This window comes from Pristiophorus japonicus, chromosome 12, assembly GCF_044704955.1.
Source record: "Pristiophorus japonicus isolate sPriJap1 chromosome 12, sPriJap1.hap1, whole genome shotgun sequence".
NCBI lineage: Eukaryota > Metazoa > Chordata > Chondrichthyes > Pristiophoridae > Pristiophorus > Pristiophorus japonicus.
In genome coordinates this window covers 57,727,689-57,742,252 of record NC_091988.1, presented here as the reverse complement: position 1 = coordinate 57,742,252, position 14,564 = coordinate 57,727,689, and the positions used below count along the sequence as shown (strand labels likewise).

Sequence of the window (14,564 nt, the reverse complement as noted above, 5' to 3'; positions counted from 1 at the left end):
CAAGTAATTTTTATTAATGCTTAACTTAGTCGCAGAATAATATTGCCCTCTATTTATGGATACAAGGAAGCAATTTAACAATCACAGCAATCTACTTTTATATAGTGCCTTTAATGCAAAAAAATCCATGTCATCTACATTTTAGAGAGTCAGTTGCAACTACATTTATTTAGTGCATTTCATGCAACAAAACATGATGATTCAAAGAGACAGTGTGCACCAAGAGAAATGAGATAAATTTGGGGAAATGATTAAAAAAAAAGTTTTATAGGAGGCTTTTGGGGATGGGAGGCAAGATTAAACACAAAGCTTTCGAAAGAGAATTTCAGAGTGCAGCTGTCTGGGGATTAAAGTCTTTGCAACTAATGGTGGAATGGAGTGTGGTGGCGGTGGTGGGGGAAGAACATGCAGTGGACCACAGGAAGAGGAAGAGAGGTTTAGTCCTGGGATGTAGGGCTGAAGGAGAATACAGAGGTGGGGTGGAGTCAGGTCAAGGAGTAATTGGAAACACGTGGGGGATTTTGAAGATAATGTGCTGAGCAGGAAGAAACAATGGCGGTCACTAAGGAAAGGAAGGGAGAGTTAAATAAGCAGGACTTTGTCTGGGATAGGCTGCAAGCCACAGTTCTGGATGATGGAGTTTGAGAAAGATGGAGCTGTGGAGGTCAGCATGGAAAGCACTAAGGAAATGCAGCCTTGAGTGTTGAAAGTGTGGATGAGATCTTTGGTGGTGGGAATCCTCTGAGGCATTTGAACCTCAACACGATTCTGCAACAACTATACTGTTTGTATTCGGGGGCTCAGTCCGAGCAAGCAGCCAGAGAGGGAGATAGAATTGACCTGTGAGCTAGAATGTTTTTGGTGGAAGCAAAACAGGATGGATTTGGTCTTAGTGATGATGATCCATCTATGACCATAAGACAGTACTGAGAGTGGTGGCATCCAGATGGTATACATATGGAAGCTGATCCCATCTTTCCTGGCGATACCACTGAGAGGCAGCATATAGATGAGGAATGAAGTGGCTGCCAAGCACTGAATATACTGGAAGTGACAGAGCGCACACACAGACATAGAGGAAAACGAGAGAAAATCTGAGCTCTACTTAACACTTTGCAAAGGACTTGGAATCATAGAATGGTTACAGCACAGGAGGCCGCCATTTGGCCCATCAAGCCTGTGCGGCTCTCCGCAAGGGCACTTCAACTAGTCCTACTCCCACGCCATTTCCCCGTAGCCCTGCAATTTTTTTTCCTTCAGCTACTTATCCAATTCCCTTTTGAAAGCCACGATTGAGTCTGCCTCCACCCTTTCAGGCAGTGCATTCCAGATCCTAACCACACGCTGCATAAAAAAGTTATTCCTCATTTCGCCTTTGGTTCTTTTGCCAATCACTTGCATTTGTATAGTGCCCATCACATCCTCAGGATATCCCAAAGAGTTTTATATATAATCACTTTTGAAGCACAGTCATTGTTCTCTTTGTAGGCAAACAAATCAGCTAATTTGCACGTGGCAAATTCCCACAAACAACTGTTTTGTGCTATTGGTTGAGGGATGAATTTTGGCCAGGACATGAGAATTCTTGCTCTTCTTTGATAATGGAAAATCTTATCTCCATCTGAACAGGCCTTGGTTTAACATTGAAAGGTGGCACCTCTGACATTCCCTTATTACTCTACTGATGCGTTGGCCTATATTAAGTGCTCAAATCCGAGAGTAGGACTTGAACCTGCAAACTTTGTGACAAAACGCAAACTTTGTGACAACTGATCCAAGCTGCAAGCCGACAACAGATCTGGACACATCGTTTGTTTGGTTTTTTTGGTGCCTGCTTCATTGCCTTAAACCTTGTGCTGCAAACTAAGGAAGCATAACCTGAAATGATTAACCTTAATTCCAGGCAGAAAAGTTCTGAAAGCAACAAATCACGTATGCATACAATTACTTGGCCTATAACACCTAGCAAGTATAAGATGGCAAATTAATACAGTAGAGGATTGGGTGCAACTGTCAGACATTGCACTTACACCTTTAGTACACTGGTTTGAATCTAGTTCATTACGATCAGATGAAAGCACTTTCTTGGTGGCTGTATGAGTTTGGCAGTCTCAATCTAGTCCCACATGGATGTAGCTCCAAAATACAGAACTAAAACCTGCAAACAATGACAGACAGGAAAAGACCCTTTGGTCAATTCAGCCCGTCCCACACAATTGAGATACCTTGTGCCTCACAGTATATAAACTCACCACCTCATCCAAAACATTGTGATTTCCTGGGAGAGATTAAAAAAAAGATAAAAACCCAGGCCAATTTGGGGTAAAAAAAAATAAAAATAAATCTGGGAAATTCCTCTCCGACCCCCTCAATTACAAGTTATGAAAGCAAATGAGACATTAGAGATTAGTATATCAACATTACACTTCCTTACATTAAGGCATTGCAGTGTGTCATTTTCCAGTTGGCAAACAGTGACTGGTGGGGTGCCGCAGTGATCAATGCTGGGTCCTCAACTATTTACAATCTATATTAATGACTTGGATGAAGGGACTGAGTGTAATGTAGCCAAGTTTGCTGATGATGCAAAGATGGGTGGGAAAGCAAATTGTGAGGAGGACACAAAAAATCTGCAAAGGGTAAGCAAGTGGGCAAAAATTTAGCAGATGGAGTATAATGTGGGAAAATGTGAGGTTATGAGAGGTCAGTTTAGCAGAAAAAAAATAGAAAAGCAAATTATAATTTAAATGGAGGAAAATTGCAAAGTGCTGCAGAAAAGAGGGATCTGGGGGTCCTTGTGCATGAAACACAAAAAATTAGTATGTAGCTACAGCAAGTAATCAGGAAGGCAAATGGAATGTTGGCCTTTATTGCAAGGGAGATTGAGTATAAAAGCAGTGACATCCTGCTACAACTGTACAGGATATTGGCGTGACATCCTTCTGACTACACCTGGAGTATTACGTACAGTTTTGGTCTCCGTATTTAAGGAAGGATATACATGCATTGGAGGATGTTCAGAGAGCATAAGAACATAAGAACATAAGAATTAGGAACAGGAGTAGGCCATCTAGCCCCTCGAGCCTGCTCCGCCATTCAAAAAGATCATGGCTGATCTGGCCGTGGACTCAGCTCCACTTACCCGCCCGCTCCCCATAACCCTTAATTCCCTTATTGGTTAAAAATTTATCTGTGATTTGAATACATTCAATGAGCTAGCCTCAACTGCTTCCTTGGGCAGAGAATTCCACAGATTCACAACCCTCTGGGAGAAGAAATTCCTTTTCAACTCGGTTTTAAATTGGCTCCCCCGTATTTTGAGGCTGTGCCCCCTAGTTCTAGTCTCCCCGACTAGTGGAAACAACCTCTCTGCCTCTATCTTGTCCATCCCTTTCATTATTTTAAATGTTTCGATAAGATCACCCCTCATCCTTCTGAACTCCAACGAGTAAAGACCCAGTCTACTCAATCTATCATCATAAGGTAACCCCCTCATCTCCGGAATCAGCTGAGTGAATCATCTCTGTACCCCCTCCAAAGCCAGTATATCCTTCCTTAAGTAAGGTGACCAAAACTGCACACAGTACTCCAGGTGCGGCCCCCCCAAACCCTGTACAGTTGCAGCAGGACCTCCCTGCTTTTGTACTCTATCCCTCTCGCAATGAAGGCCAACATTCCATTCGCCTTCCTGATTACCTGCTGTACCTGCAAACTAACTTTTTGGGATTCATGCACAAGGACCCCCAGGTCCCTCTGCACTGCAGCATGTTGTAATTTCTCCCCATTCAAATAATATTCCCTTTTACTGTTTCCTCCCCCCCCCCCCCCCCAAGGTGGATGACCTCACATTTTCCGACATTGTATTCCATCTACCAAACCTTAGCCCATTTGCTTAACCTATCTAAATCTCTTTGCAGCTTCTCTGTGTCCTCTACACAACCCACTTCCCCACTAATCTTTGTGTCATCTGCAAATTTTGTTACACTACACTCTGTCCCCTCCTCCAGGTCATCCATGTATATTGTAACCAGTTGTGGTCCCAGCACCGATCCCTGTGGCACATCACTAACCACCGATTTCCAACCTGAAAAGGACCCATTTATCCCAACTCTCTGCTTTCTGTTAGCCAGCCAATTCTCTATCCATGCGAATACATTTCCGCTGACTCCGCGTACCTTTATCTTCTGCAGTAACCTTTTGTGTGGCACCTTATCGAATGCCTTTTGGAAATCTAAATACACCACATCCATCGGTACACCTCTATCCACCATGCTTGTTATATCTTCAAAGAATTCCAGTAAATTAGTTAAACATGATTTCCCCTTCATGAATCCATGTTGCGTCTGCTTGATTGCACTATTCCTATCTAGATGTCCCGCTATTTCTTCCTTAATGATAGCTTCAAGCATTTTCCCCACTACAGATGTTAAACTAACCGGCTTATAGTTACCTGCCTTTTGTCTGCCCCCTTTTTTTAAACAGAGGCGTTACATTAGCTGCTTTCCAATCCACTGGTACCTCCCCAGAGTCCAGAGAATTTTAGTAGATTATAACCAATGCATCTGCTATAACTTCTGCCATCTCTTTTAATACCCTGGGATGCATTTCATCAGGACCAGGGGACTTGTCCACCTTGAGTCCCATTAGCATGTCCAGCACTACCTCCCTAGTGATAGTAATTGTCTCAAGGTCCTCCCTTCCCACATTCCCGTGACCAGCAATTTTTGGCATGGTTTTTGTGTCTTCCACTGTGAAGGCTCACTAGGTTGATTCCGGAGATGAGGGAGTTGACTTATGAAGATAGGTTGAGTAAGTTGGGCTTATACACATTGGAGTTCAGAAGAATGAGAGGTGATCTTATCGAAACATATAAGATCATGAGGGGGCTCAACAAGGTGGATGCAGAGAGGATATTTCCACTCACTAGGGGAAACTAAAACAAGGGGGCATGGTCTCAGAATAAGGGGCCGCCTATTTCAAATGAGATGGGGAGGAATTTCTTCTCTGAGGGTTGTAAATCTGTGCAATTCTCTGCTCCAGAGAGTTGTGGAGGCTGGATCATTGAATATATTTAAGGCAGAGATAGACAGATTTTTGAGCGATAAGGGTAGAAGGGTTATGGGGAGCGGGCAGGGAAGTGGAGCTGAGTCCATGATCAGATCAGCCATGATCTTATTAAATGGCAGAGCAGGCTCGAGGGGCCAGGTGGCCTACTCCTGCTCCTATTTCTTATTTTCATAGTCACCTATGCCCAATTCAGATTTGATGGAACTTGGGATCTTTCTGATCTGTGTAGCTCAGTAGCACACTGGGTGATGCATTCACCCACAAAGAGAGCTTCTGTTTGTTACAATTTTAATAAGAGATCTATTAATCATCTTTTAAGAAGGTTTCTGTGAGTAATTCAGGTCAGGGAATCACTTCAATGAAAGCTGGGTTTCAATAGCTCTTGGCATTATAAAGCAGGATGTGGGCAAAAAAAAAATAACGTAGACTGCAATTTAACCAACTCTCTACAAATTCTGAAATCAGAAACCGCACAATCATGGACTTAATTAACGTGCCAGGACTGAAAACAGTCTGGAGTTAAAAGTAGTATCGATTGCAAATTGTAGGCAATGATTAACATATCAAGAATGAAAATTACAGAGGCATACTGTGGAAAAGCTGACACTGCCGACATGAGCATCATACAGCAGCTGTGCGCCATTTGGACAGTGGGAGGTGCACGCTGCTTGAAAGGAAGGTACACCATTTACATGGTTGCCAGATGTTTCCGTGAAAGGGGACAGATGATGGAACAGCCCCAAGCCCATTCGTGCACCACTGTCTTTAAGCAGGTTCGATAGTAGCTCTATTCTCAAAGTAACCAAAAGAAAAGAGTCGTAGAAATCTGGAACTCCCCACCCCGCCAAAAAAAAAAACTGTTGAGGTTGGTGGGAGGGGGTCAATCAAAAATGTCAAAACTGCTGTGATCAATAGATTGTTCGGCAAGGATATTGAGGGTTCAGGAACCAAGACGAGCAAGATGAGTTAGGATACAAACCAGCCATGATCTAATTGATCTAAATAATGGAACAGGCTCGAGGGGCTGAATGGCTTACGCTTGTTCCTATATTGCTAAAAAGAGTTTCATGCCAAATTTGAGGAACAGTACAAGTTATTTTTAGCTGGGATTAAGCAGTAGTACATTAAGTACATCTTACACAACTGAATGATAACATAGCTCCAGTCAGTCACCTTGGGCTCCGCCAAAGGCAGTGACCAGATCTTGGGTACATCAATACGAGTGAGATGCTCAGTAGAGGTCAGGCTCTCGTGTGCACTCACTCTGGGTTCAGGGCAGCATTGGCAAAAGCCTGGAGTCAGATCACCTACCTCCACCCTCCTTTCAACCAGAGGCAATGTGTAGGCCAGGAGAAAAAAAGTTGAAAGATAAACTGGAACAGTGAGGGATAGAAAGCCTGCTCAGATAGGCAGCTCATGCACTGGACTCCCAATCTCGTCCATGTCTTTTGGTGGAAAAGAAGGGGAAAGATCTAGTTTTGTCAAAAAGAATGCGTCAGTATTCGTCTTCAAGACCAATCCTACACTTCTTTGGTTGCATTGATACCACCACTTTTGCACTGAAGCAAAGTGGACAGCAACAGAAGAGTGACAGTACAACTCAGAAGGCAACAGAGCACACGAGAGGGGTGAAACAACCAGACAACAGCCCCCCCCCCACCACCCACACCTACAGTTTGGGTTCCCAAAGACAGAAGTACAAACCACAAATGGTATGGCTCAAGAGCAGTATAGGAGCTATCGAGGAAGATAGCCGTTTGAGCAGCAGAAACCAAAAACAAAACAAAATATTTTTGTTGTTAAAAGTAGACTTGGATGCATGCGTACACATTCCAAGCCCAGCTTTTTTTTTTAAACTGTAAATGCCGACATGCTTTCCGTGACTAATTGCACAGACATCATCAAAAGACATCAGAAGTCTCACTGCAGCTCATCAGTACCAGTCTCGGGAGTCACACCAAAGCTATAGCTGTTCTGCTTCAGACATGTACAGCCGATCTCTCACACCACACTTACCCTTTGCTTGAGGGGCCACCTGCAGTAGGCAAAGAGCAATTTCAAAGTCACGGTAGTCAGGCTCCCAACTAGAGTTTTGTGCTCCGAAGATGATTTACATATATTTGGGCCAATGCCAGCATGTCGGAATCTGAGGATGTCTGGGGTTAATCTTACATTGAGGGGGAAGTGATGAACAGGTTTGTATGCTTCAAATCAAGTAATGAGCACCTAGGAGTCTTACCATGCATAATCTAATCAAATAGTTCACACATTTTATGCACCTGAAGTACATAAGGCTGCCATCTACTCGGTGATCAGATTATGAATGGAGTCATTCATCTGAAACACCAATTGCAACTGGGGAAAGGGACGGTGAAAGGAGATTTCATGGGGGGGGTGGGGGGGGGGTGGGGGGGGGGGCAGAAAGTAAGCCATTCAATTAGATCATAGCTGATCTGTACTTGAACTACATTTAGTTCTATAACCCTTGCCTAACAAAAAATCAATCTCAATTTTGACATTTTCAATTGGCCGAGCCCCAACAGCTTTTTGAGGAAGAGTGTTCCAGATTTCCACTACCCTTTGAGTGAACAAGTGCGTCCTGACACCACGACCAATGGCCTAGCTCTTATTTTAAGGTTATAGCCGCTTGTTCTGGACTCCCACCAGAGGAAATAGTTTCTCTCTATCCATCCCCATCAAATCCATTAATCATCTTGTACACCTCAATTGGATCACCCCTCATTTTTCTATGTTCAAGGGAATGCAAGCCTGTCCTCATAATTTAACCCTTTTAGCCCCAGTATTATTCCAGTCAATCTGCAGTGCAACCTCTCCAAAGCCAATATATCCTTCCTGGGATGTGGTGCCCAGAACTGAACTGTTGAAAGTGTGATCTGAGCACTTTGAACAAAATTAACCCTTATTTGATCATGGGGGGGTGGGGGGGAAGATGGAGAAGGATGTCATCTATAAGCTGGGTGCAACAAAACCCACTAAATTTATAAAGAACCACATACTGGAGCGCGAGGTTGAGGCCCATTAAAAGGCCAGCAGCAGTTTGGGAGGAGCCAGCTGGTGCAGGGACAAAAAGTTTAAAAAAAAATCAAAATCGAAGTGTGATGTCACAGCCAAGCGGGTAAGTGATTGGCTGGTGGATTGGTGAGTATTTTTCTTTTTCTTTTCAGTTGGAAACTTTTGGCATTGTTGTAAGTAGGATCTGCCAGTAAATATATGTGATCCTCATTATCTAAGGAGAGCCAGTTAATTAAATCAGCTCTTTGCTAAGTAGCGGCTGGGTGTGTTGTGCCAAGGTTTAGAATTTAGTTCTACTCGATAGTTGCGAGTGTAACTAGTGGGATGGCAGGGCAGCTCAGTCCCGTGAACTGCACATCCTGTGGCATGTGGGAAGTCCCGGGTGCTTCGCGCAGCTGGGGCGACTACGTGTGCGGGAGGGGCGGTGGAAGAATGGATGAGCTGTAGTGGTAGGGGATTCCATAGTCAGCAGAGCAGACAGGCGTTTCTGCGGCCGCAGACGTGACTCTAGGATGGTATGTTGCCTCCCTGGTGCCAGGGTCAAGGATGTCACTGAGCGGTTGCAGGGCATTCTTGGGGGGGGGGGGGGGGGGGGGAAGAGAAAGAGGTCCTGCAGGCAGAGTTTAGGGAGCTAGGAGAGAGAGAGAGAGAGAGAGAGAGAGAGAGAGAGAGAGAGAGAGAGAGAGATTAAAAAGCAGGACCTCAAAAGGTAGTCATCTCCAGATTACTCCTGGTGCCACAAGCTAGTGATTACAGAAATAGGAGGAATACATAGCTGGAAAGATGGTGCAGGTGGGAGGGCGTGAGGAATTGGGGCCTGTACAAGCCAGGTGGGTTGCACCTCAACAGAGCCGGGACCAATATCCTCGCAGGGAGGTTTGCTAGTGCTGTTGGGGAGGTTTTTAAACTAGCTTGTCAGGGGGATGGGAACCTGAAAATAGATTCAGTAGGGAGGGGAGTAAAGCTGGAATTAGAAAGCAAAAAAAGAGTGAGTGAGTGAGTTTGAAGGAGAGAGGAAACAAGCAGGAAAAAAAGAACTTAAACGCACTTTGTCTAAATGCACGTAGCATTTGTAACAAAATAGATGAGTTGACAGCACAAATTGAGACAAATGAGGATGATCTGATGAGAGAGATGTGGTTGCAAGGTGACCAGGACTGGGAATTAAACAATCCAGAAGGACGACAAAGAAAATGGAGGTGGGGTAGCTCTATTGATGAAGGATAGAATCACTGCAATAGTAAGGAACAATATTGGCTCAAATGATAAGGGTGTTGAAACAGTTTGGGTGGAGATAAGGAACAATAAGGGGAAAAAGTCACTGGTGGGTGTAGTCTATAGGCCCCCTAACAGTAGCAACTCTGTTGGTCGAAGTATAAACCAGGAAATAGTGGGGACTTGTAAAAAGGGAACAGCAATAATCATGGGTGATTTTAACCTTCATATTGATTGGACAAATCAAATTGGTCAGGGTAGCCTTGAGGAGGAGTTCATAGAGTGCATAAGGGACAGGTTCCTTGAGCAGTATGTAACAGGACCAACCAGGGGGCAAGCTATCTTGGATCTGGTCCTGTGTAATGAGACAGGATTAATAAACAATCTCCTAGTAAAGGATCCCCTCGGAATGAGTGATCACAGCATGGTTGAATTTCAAATTCAGATGGAGGGTGAGAAAGTTGGATCTCTAACCAGCGTACTAAGCTTAAATAAAGGAAACTATGAAGGTATGAGGGCAGAGTTGGGTAAAGTGGACTGGGAAAATAGATTAAAGTGTAGGATGGTTGATGAACAGTGGTGTACATTTAAGGAGATATTTCACAACTCTCAACAAAAATATATTCCAGTGAGGAGGAAAGGGTGTAGGAGAAAAAAAGAGCCATTTGTGGCTAACTAAAACTATCCAATTAAAAACAAGGGCATACAAAGTGGCCAAAACTAGTGGGAGGACAGAAGACTGGGAAGCTTTTAAAAGCCAGCAAAGAACAACTAAAACAATGATTAAGAAAGGGAAGATAGACTATAAAAGTAAACTAGCACAAAATATAAAAACAGATAGCAAGAGTTTCTATAGGTATATAAAAAAGGAAAAGAGTGGCTATAGTAAATGTTGGTCCTTTAGAGCAATTAGTAATGGGGAACATGGAGATGGCAGAAACTCTGAACAAATATTTTGTATCAGTCTTTACGGTAGAGAACACTAACAATATTCCGACAGTGGATAGTCAAGGGGCTATAGAGGGGGAGGAACTTAACATAATCACAATCACTAAGGAGGTGGTACTCAGTAAGATAATAGAACTAAAGGCAGATAAATCCCCTGGACCTGATGGCTTGCATTCTAGGGTCTTAAGAGAAGTAGTGGCAGGTATAGTGGATGCATTGGTTGTAATTTACTAAAATTCTTTGGATTCTGGGGAGGTCCCAGCAGATTGGAAAACTGCAAATGTAACACCCCTATTTAAAAAAGGAGGCAGACATAAAGCAGGAAACTATTGACCAGTTAGCCTAACATCTGTGTTTGGGAAAATGTTGGAGTCCATTATTAAAGCAGTAGCAGGACATTTGGAAAAGTAAAATTCGGTCAAGCAGAGTCAGCATGGATTTATGAAGGGGAAGTCATGTTTGACAAATTTGCTGGAGTTCTTTGAGGATGTAACGAACAGGGTGGATAAAGGGGAACCAGTGGATGCAGTGTATTTGACAAGGTGCCACATAAACTTTACTGCATAAGATAAAAGTTCACGGTGTTGGGGGTAACATATTAGCATGGATAGAGGATTGGCTAATGAACAGAAAACAGAGTAGGGATAAATGGTTCATTCTCTGGTTGGCAACCAGTAACTAGTGGGGTGCAGCAGTGATCAGTGCTGGGACCCCAACTATTTACAATCTATATTAACGACTTGGAAGAGGGGACTGAGTAACGTAGCCAAGTTTGCTGACGATACAAAGATGAGAGGAAAAGCTATGTGTGAGGAGGACACAAAAAAAAATTGGCAAAAGGACAGACAGGCTAAAATTTGGCAGACGGAGTATAATGTTGGAAAATGTGAGGTCACGCACTTTGGTAGAGAAAAAAAAAAATCGGAGAGCAAGTTATTATGTAAATGGAGAAAGATTGCAAAGTGCCGCAGTACAGTGGGACCTGGGGGTACTTGTGCATGAAACACAAAAGGATAGTGTGCAGGTACAACAAGTGATTAGGAAGGCCAATGATACCTTGGCCTTTATTGCAAAGGGGATGGAGTATAAAAGCAGGGAAGTCTTGCTACAGCTATATAAGGTATTGGTGAGGCCACACCTGGAATACTGAGTGCAGTTTTGGTTTCCATATTTACGAAAGGATATACTTGTTTTGAAGGCAGTTCAGAGAAAGTTCATTCGGTTGATTTCGGAGATGAGGGGGTTGACTTGAGTAGGTTGGGTCTCTACTCATTGGAATTCAGAAGAATGAGAGGTGACCTTATCGAAACTCGTAAGTTTATGAGGAGGCTTGACAAGGTAGATGCAGAGAGGATGTTTCCACTGATGGGGAACTCGAGGGCATGATCTTAGAATAAGGGGCCGCCCATTTAAAACAGATGAGGAGAAATTTCTTCTGAGGGTTGTAAATCTGTGGAAGCTGGGTCATTGAATAAATTTAAGACATTAATAGACAGTTTCTGAAATGATAAGAGGATAAGGGGTAATGGGAAGCGAGCAGGGAAGTGGAGCTGAGTCCATGATCAGATCAGCTATGATCTTATTGAATGGCGGAGCAGGCTCAAGGGGCCGTATGGCATACTCCTGTTTCTATTTCTTACGTTCTTATAGGAACATAAATAGGAGCAGGAGTCGGCCATATGGCCCCTGAGCTGCTCCGCCATTCAATTAGGACCGAGATGAGGAGAAACCTCTTCACCCAGAGAGTGGTGAACCTGTGGAATTCTCTACCACAGAAAGTTGTTGAGGCCAATTCACTAAATATATTCAAAAAGGAGTTTGATGTAGTCCTTACTACTTGGGGGATCAAAGGGTATGGCGAGAAAGAAGGAATGGGGTACTGAAGTTGCATGTTCAGTCATGAACTCATTGAATGGTGTGCAGGCTTGAAGGGCCGAATGGCCTACTCCTGCACCTATTTTCTATGTTTCTATATGGTTGATCTGATCTTGGCCACAACCCCACTTTCCTGCCTGTTCCCCATAACCCTCGACTCCCCGATAATTTCACTATATCTAGTACACTGAGGAAACTTTCCTATTTTAAAATCTTTTTTTTGGAATGAGGACAAAATCAAGATTGGTTTCACTGTGCCTCAATAGCTTGTAATTTTTGAAATATGCCAACTCAGGACAAAGGCACATTTCAATATGAAAAGAACACACAGGATGTTAGAAATCCGAAACAAAAACAATACTGGAAATGCTAATGTCAATCAGTGTCTGAAAGACAAAAGAGAGGATAAAATCTCAGGACTGCCGCCTTAGCAGATTTCATCAGTTTGATGGACGGTGACACCCAAAATGTTAACTTAGCTTTCTCTTTCAAATGCTCATCAACCCAGCTGTACATATCCAACATTCTCTTTCACTAAAGGCACACTTGAGTACATACCCGAGTATTCAGGGAAGCAGATATTCAGGGGACTCTTGGTGATCTTCTCTTCAAAGAGGTCCTTCTTGTTGAGGAAGAGAATGATGGAAGTGTCTGTGAACCATTTGTTGTTGCAAATACTGTCAAACAGCTTCATGCTCTCATGCATGCGATTCTGGAACAGAGGAAATCGGTGTTATTATTTATTTCCTACTAGCAGCCTGGCAGAGTATGCAGCATTCAAATAGTCAGAGGGAGATTGAAGAGCAAATGTGTCGGCAAATTTCTCAAATGCAAAAACAATACGGCAGTAATTGTAGGGGATTTGAAGTATCCTAATATTAACTGGGATAAAAACAGTGTGAAAGATAGAGGGTGCAGAATTCTTAAAATGCATTCAGGAGAATGTTTTTAGCCAGTACGTAGGAAGCCCAACAAGGAAGGGGGTGGTTCTGGATTTAGTTTTAGGGAATGATGCTGGACAGGTGAAAGGGGTATCAGTGGGTGAGCATTTTGGTGGTAGTGATCATAGTTCAGTTAGATTTAGCGTAGTTATGGAAAAGGACAAAGACAGATCAGGAGTAAAATATCTTGACTGGGGAAAAGGCCAATTTTACTAATCTGAGATGTGTTTTAACAAAAATGGACTGGAAACAGCTACTTGAAGGTAAATCAGTGTCAGAGCAGTGGGAGGTATTCAAGGAGGAGCTAGAGAGAGTTTTGAGCAAATATGTTCCCACAAAGAAACAGGGTGGGACTCCCAAATCTAGAACCCCCTGGATGTCAAGGGGCACACAGGGTAGGATAAGGCAAAAAAAAAGGGAAGTTTGTCAGATACAAAGAGCTAAATACTGCAGAAAGCCGATAGGAGTGTAGAAAGTGCAGGGGGAAAATTAAAAAACAAATTCGGAAAGCAAAGAGAGGGCATGAAAAAATATTGGCAAATAAAATCAAGGAAAAGCCAAAGATGTTTTATAAATACATAAAGAGCAAGAAGATAACTAAAGAAAAAGAGTAGGGCCTATTAGAGACCAAAAAGAAAGCTTGTGTGTGCAGGATGAATATTTTGCATCTGCCTTCACAAAAGAGAGGTACGATGCAGACTTTGTAAATCAGGAGGAGGAGTGTGAAATATTAGATGAGTTAAACAGTGAGAGAAGTCGTATTAAGGGATTTAGCATCTTTGAAAGTGGATAAATCACCAGGCCTGGATGAAATGTACGCCAGGCTGTTAAGAGAAACAAGGGAGGAAATAGCAGAAGCTCTGACCATAATTTTTCTCTCCTCTCTGGCTACAGGTGTGTTGTCAGAGGACTGGAGGACTGCTAATATTGTTGCATTGTTTAAAAAGGGAGAAGAGAATAGACTGAGTAATTAGAGGCCAGTCACCGAACCTCAGTGGTGGACAAATTCTTGGCAAAAATTGAGGGACAGTATTAATCGTCATTTAGAAAGGTGCGGATTAATGAAGGACAGTCAGCATGGATGTGTGAAGGAAAGGTTGTGTCTGACTAACTTGATTGAATTTGTTGAGGTAGTAACAAGGACGGTCAATGAGGGTAGTGTGTTTAATGTGGTGTATATGAATTTTAGCAAGGCTTTTGACAGTGGCACATTACTCAAATGTTAAAGCCCATGGGATTCAAGGGAAAATGGAAAGTTGGATCCAAAATTGGCTCAGAGCAAGGAAGCAAAGGGTAATGGTCGACAGGTGTTTTTATGACTGCAAGGCCATTTCCAGTGGGGTTCTGCAGGGCTCAGTACTCGGTCCCTTGCTTTTTGTGGTATATATCAATCATTTAGACTTCAATGTAGGGGTATGATTAAGAAGTTTGCAGATGATACAAAAATTGGCTGTGTGGTTGACAGTGCGGAAGAAAGCTGTAGAC

General features: G+C 43.1%; 1 protein-coding gene across 1 annotated transcript in view; it reads right to left on the bottom strand.

The window, feature by feature from the left end:
- The window catches only part of LOC139277278 (guanine nucleotide-binding protein G(i) subunit alpha-2), a 342,086-nt gene that overhangs the window by 15,702 nt on the left and 311,820 nt on the right, over positions 1-14,564 (bottom strand). Inside the window, exon 7 of the mRNA XM_070895531.1 lies at positions 12,697-12,850. Coding sequence (XP_070751632.1) covers positions 12,697-12,850 — 154 coding nt within the window. The remainder of the gene's footprint in view (positions 1-12,696; positions 12,851-14,564) is intronic.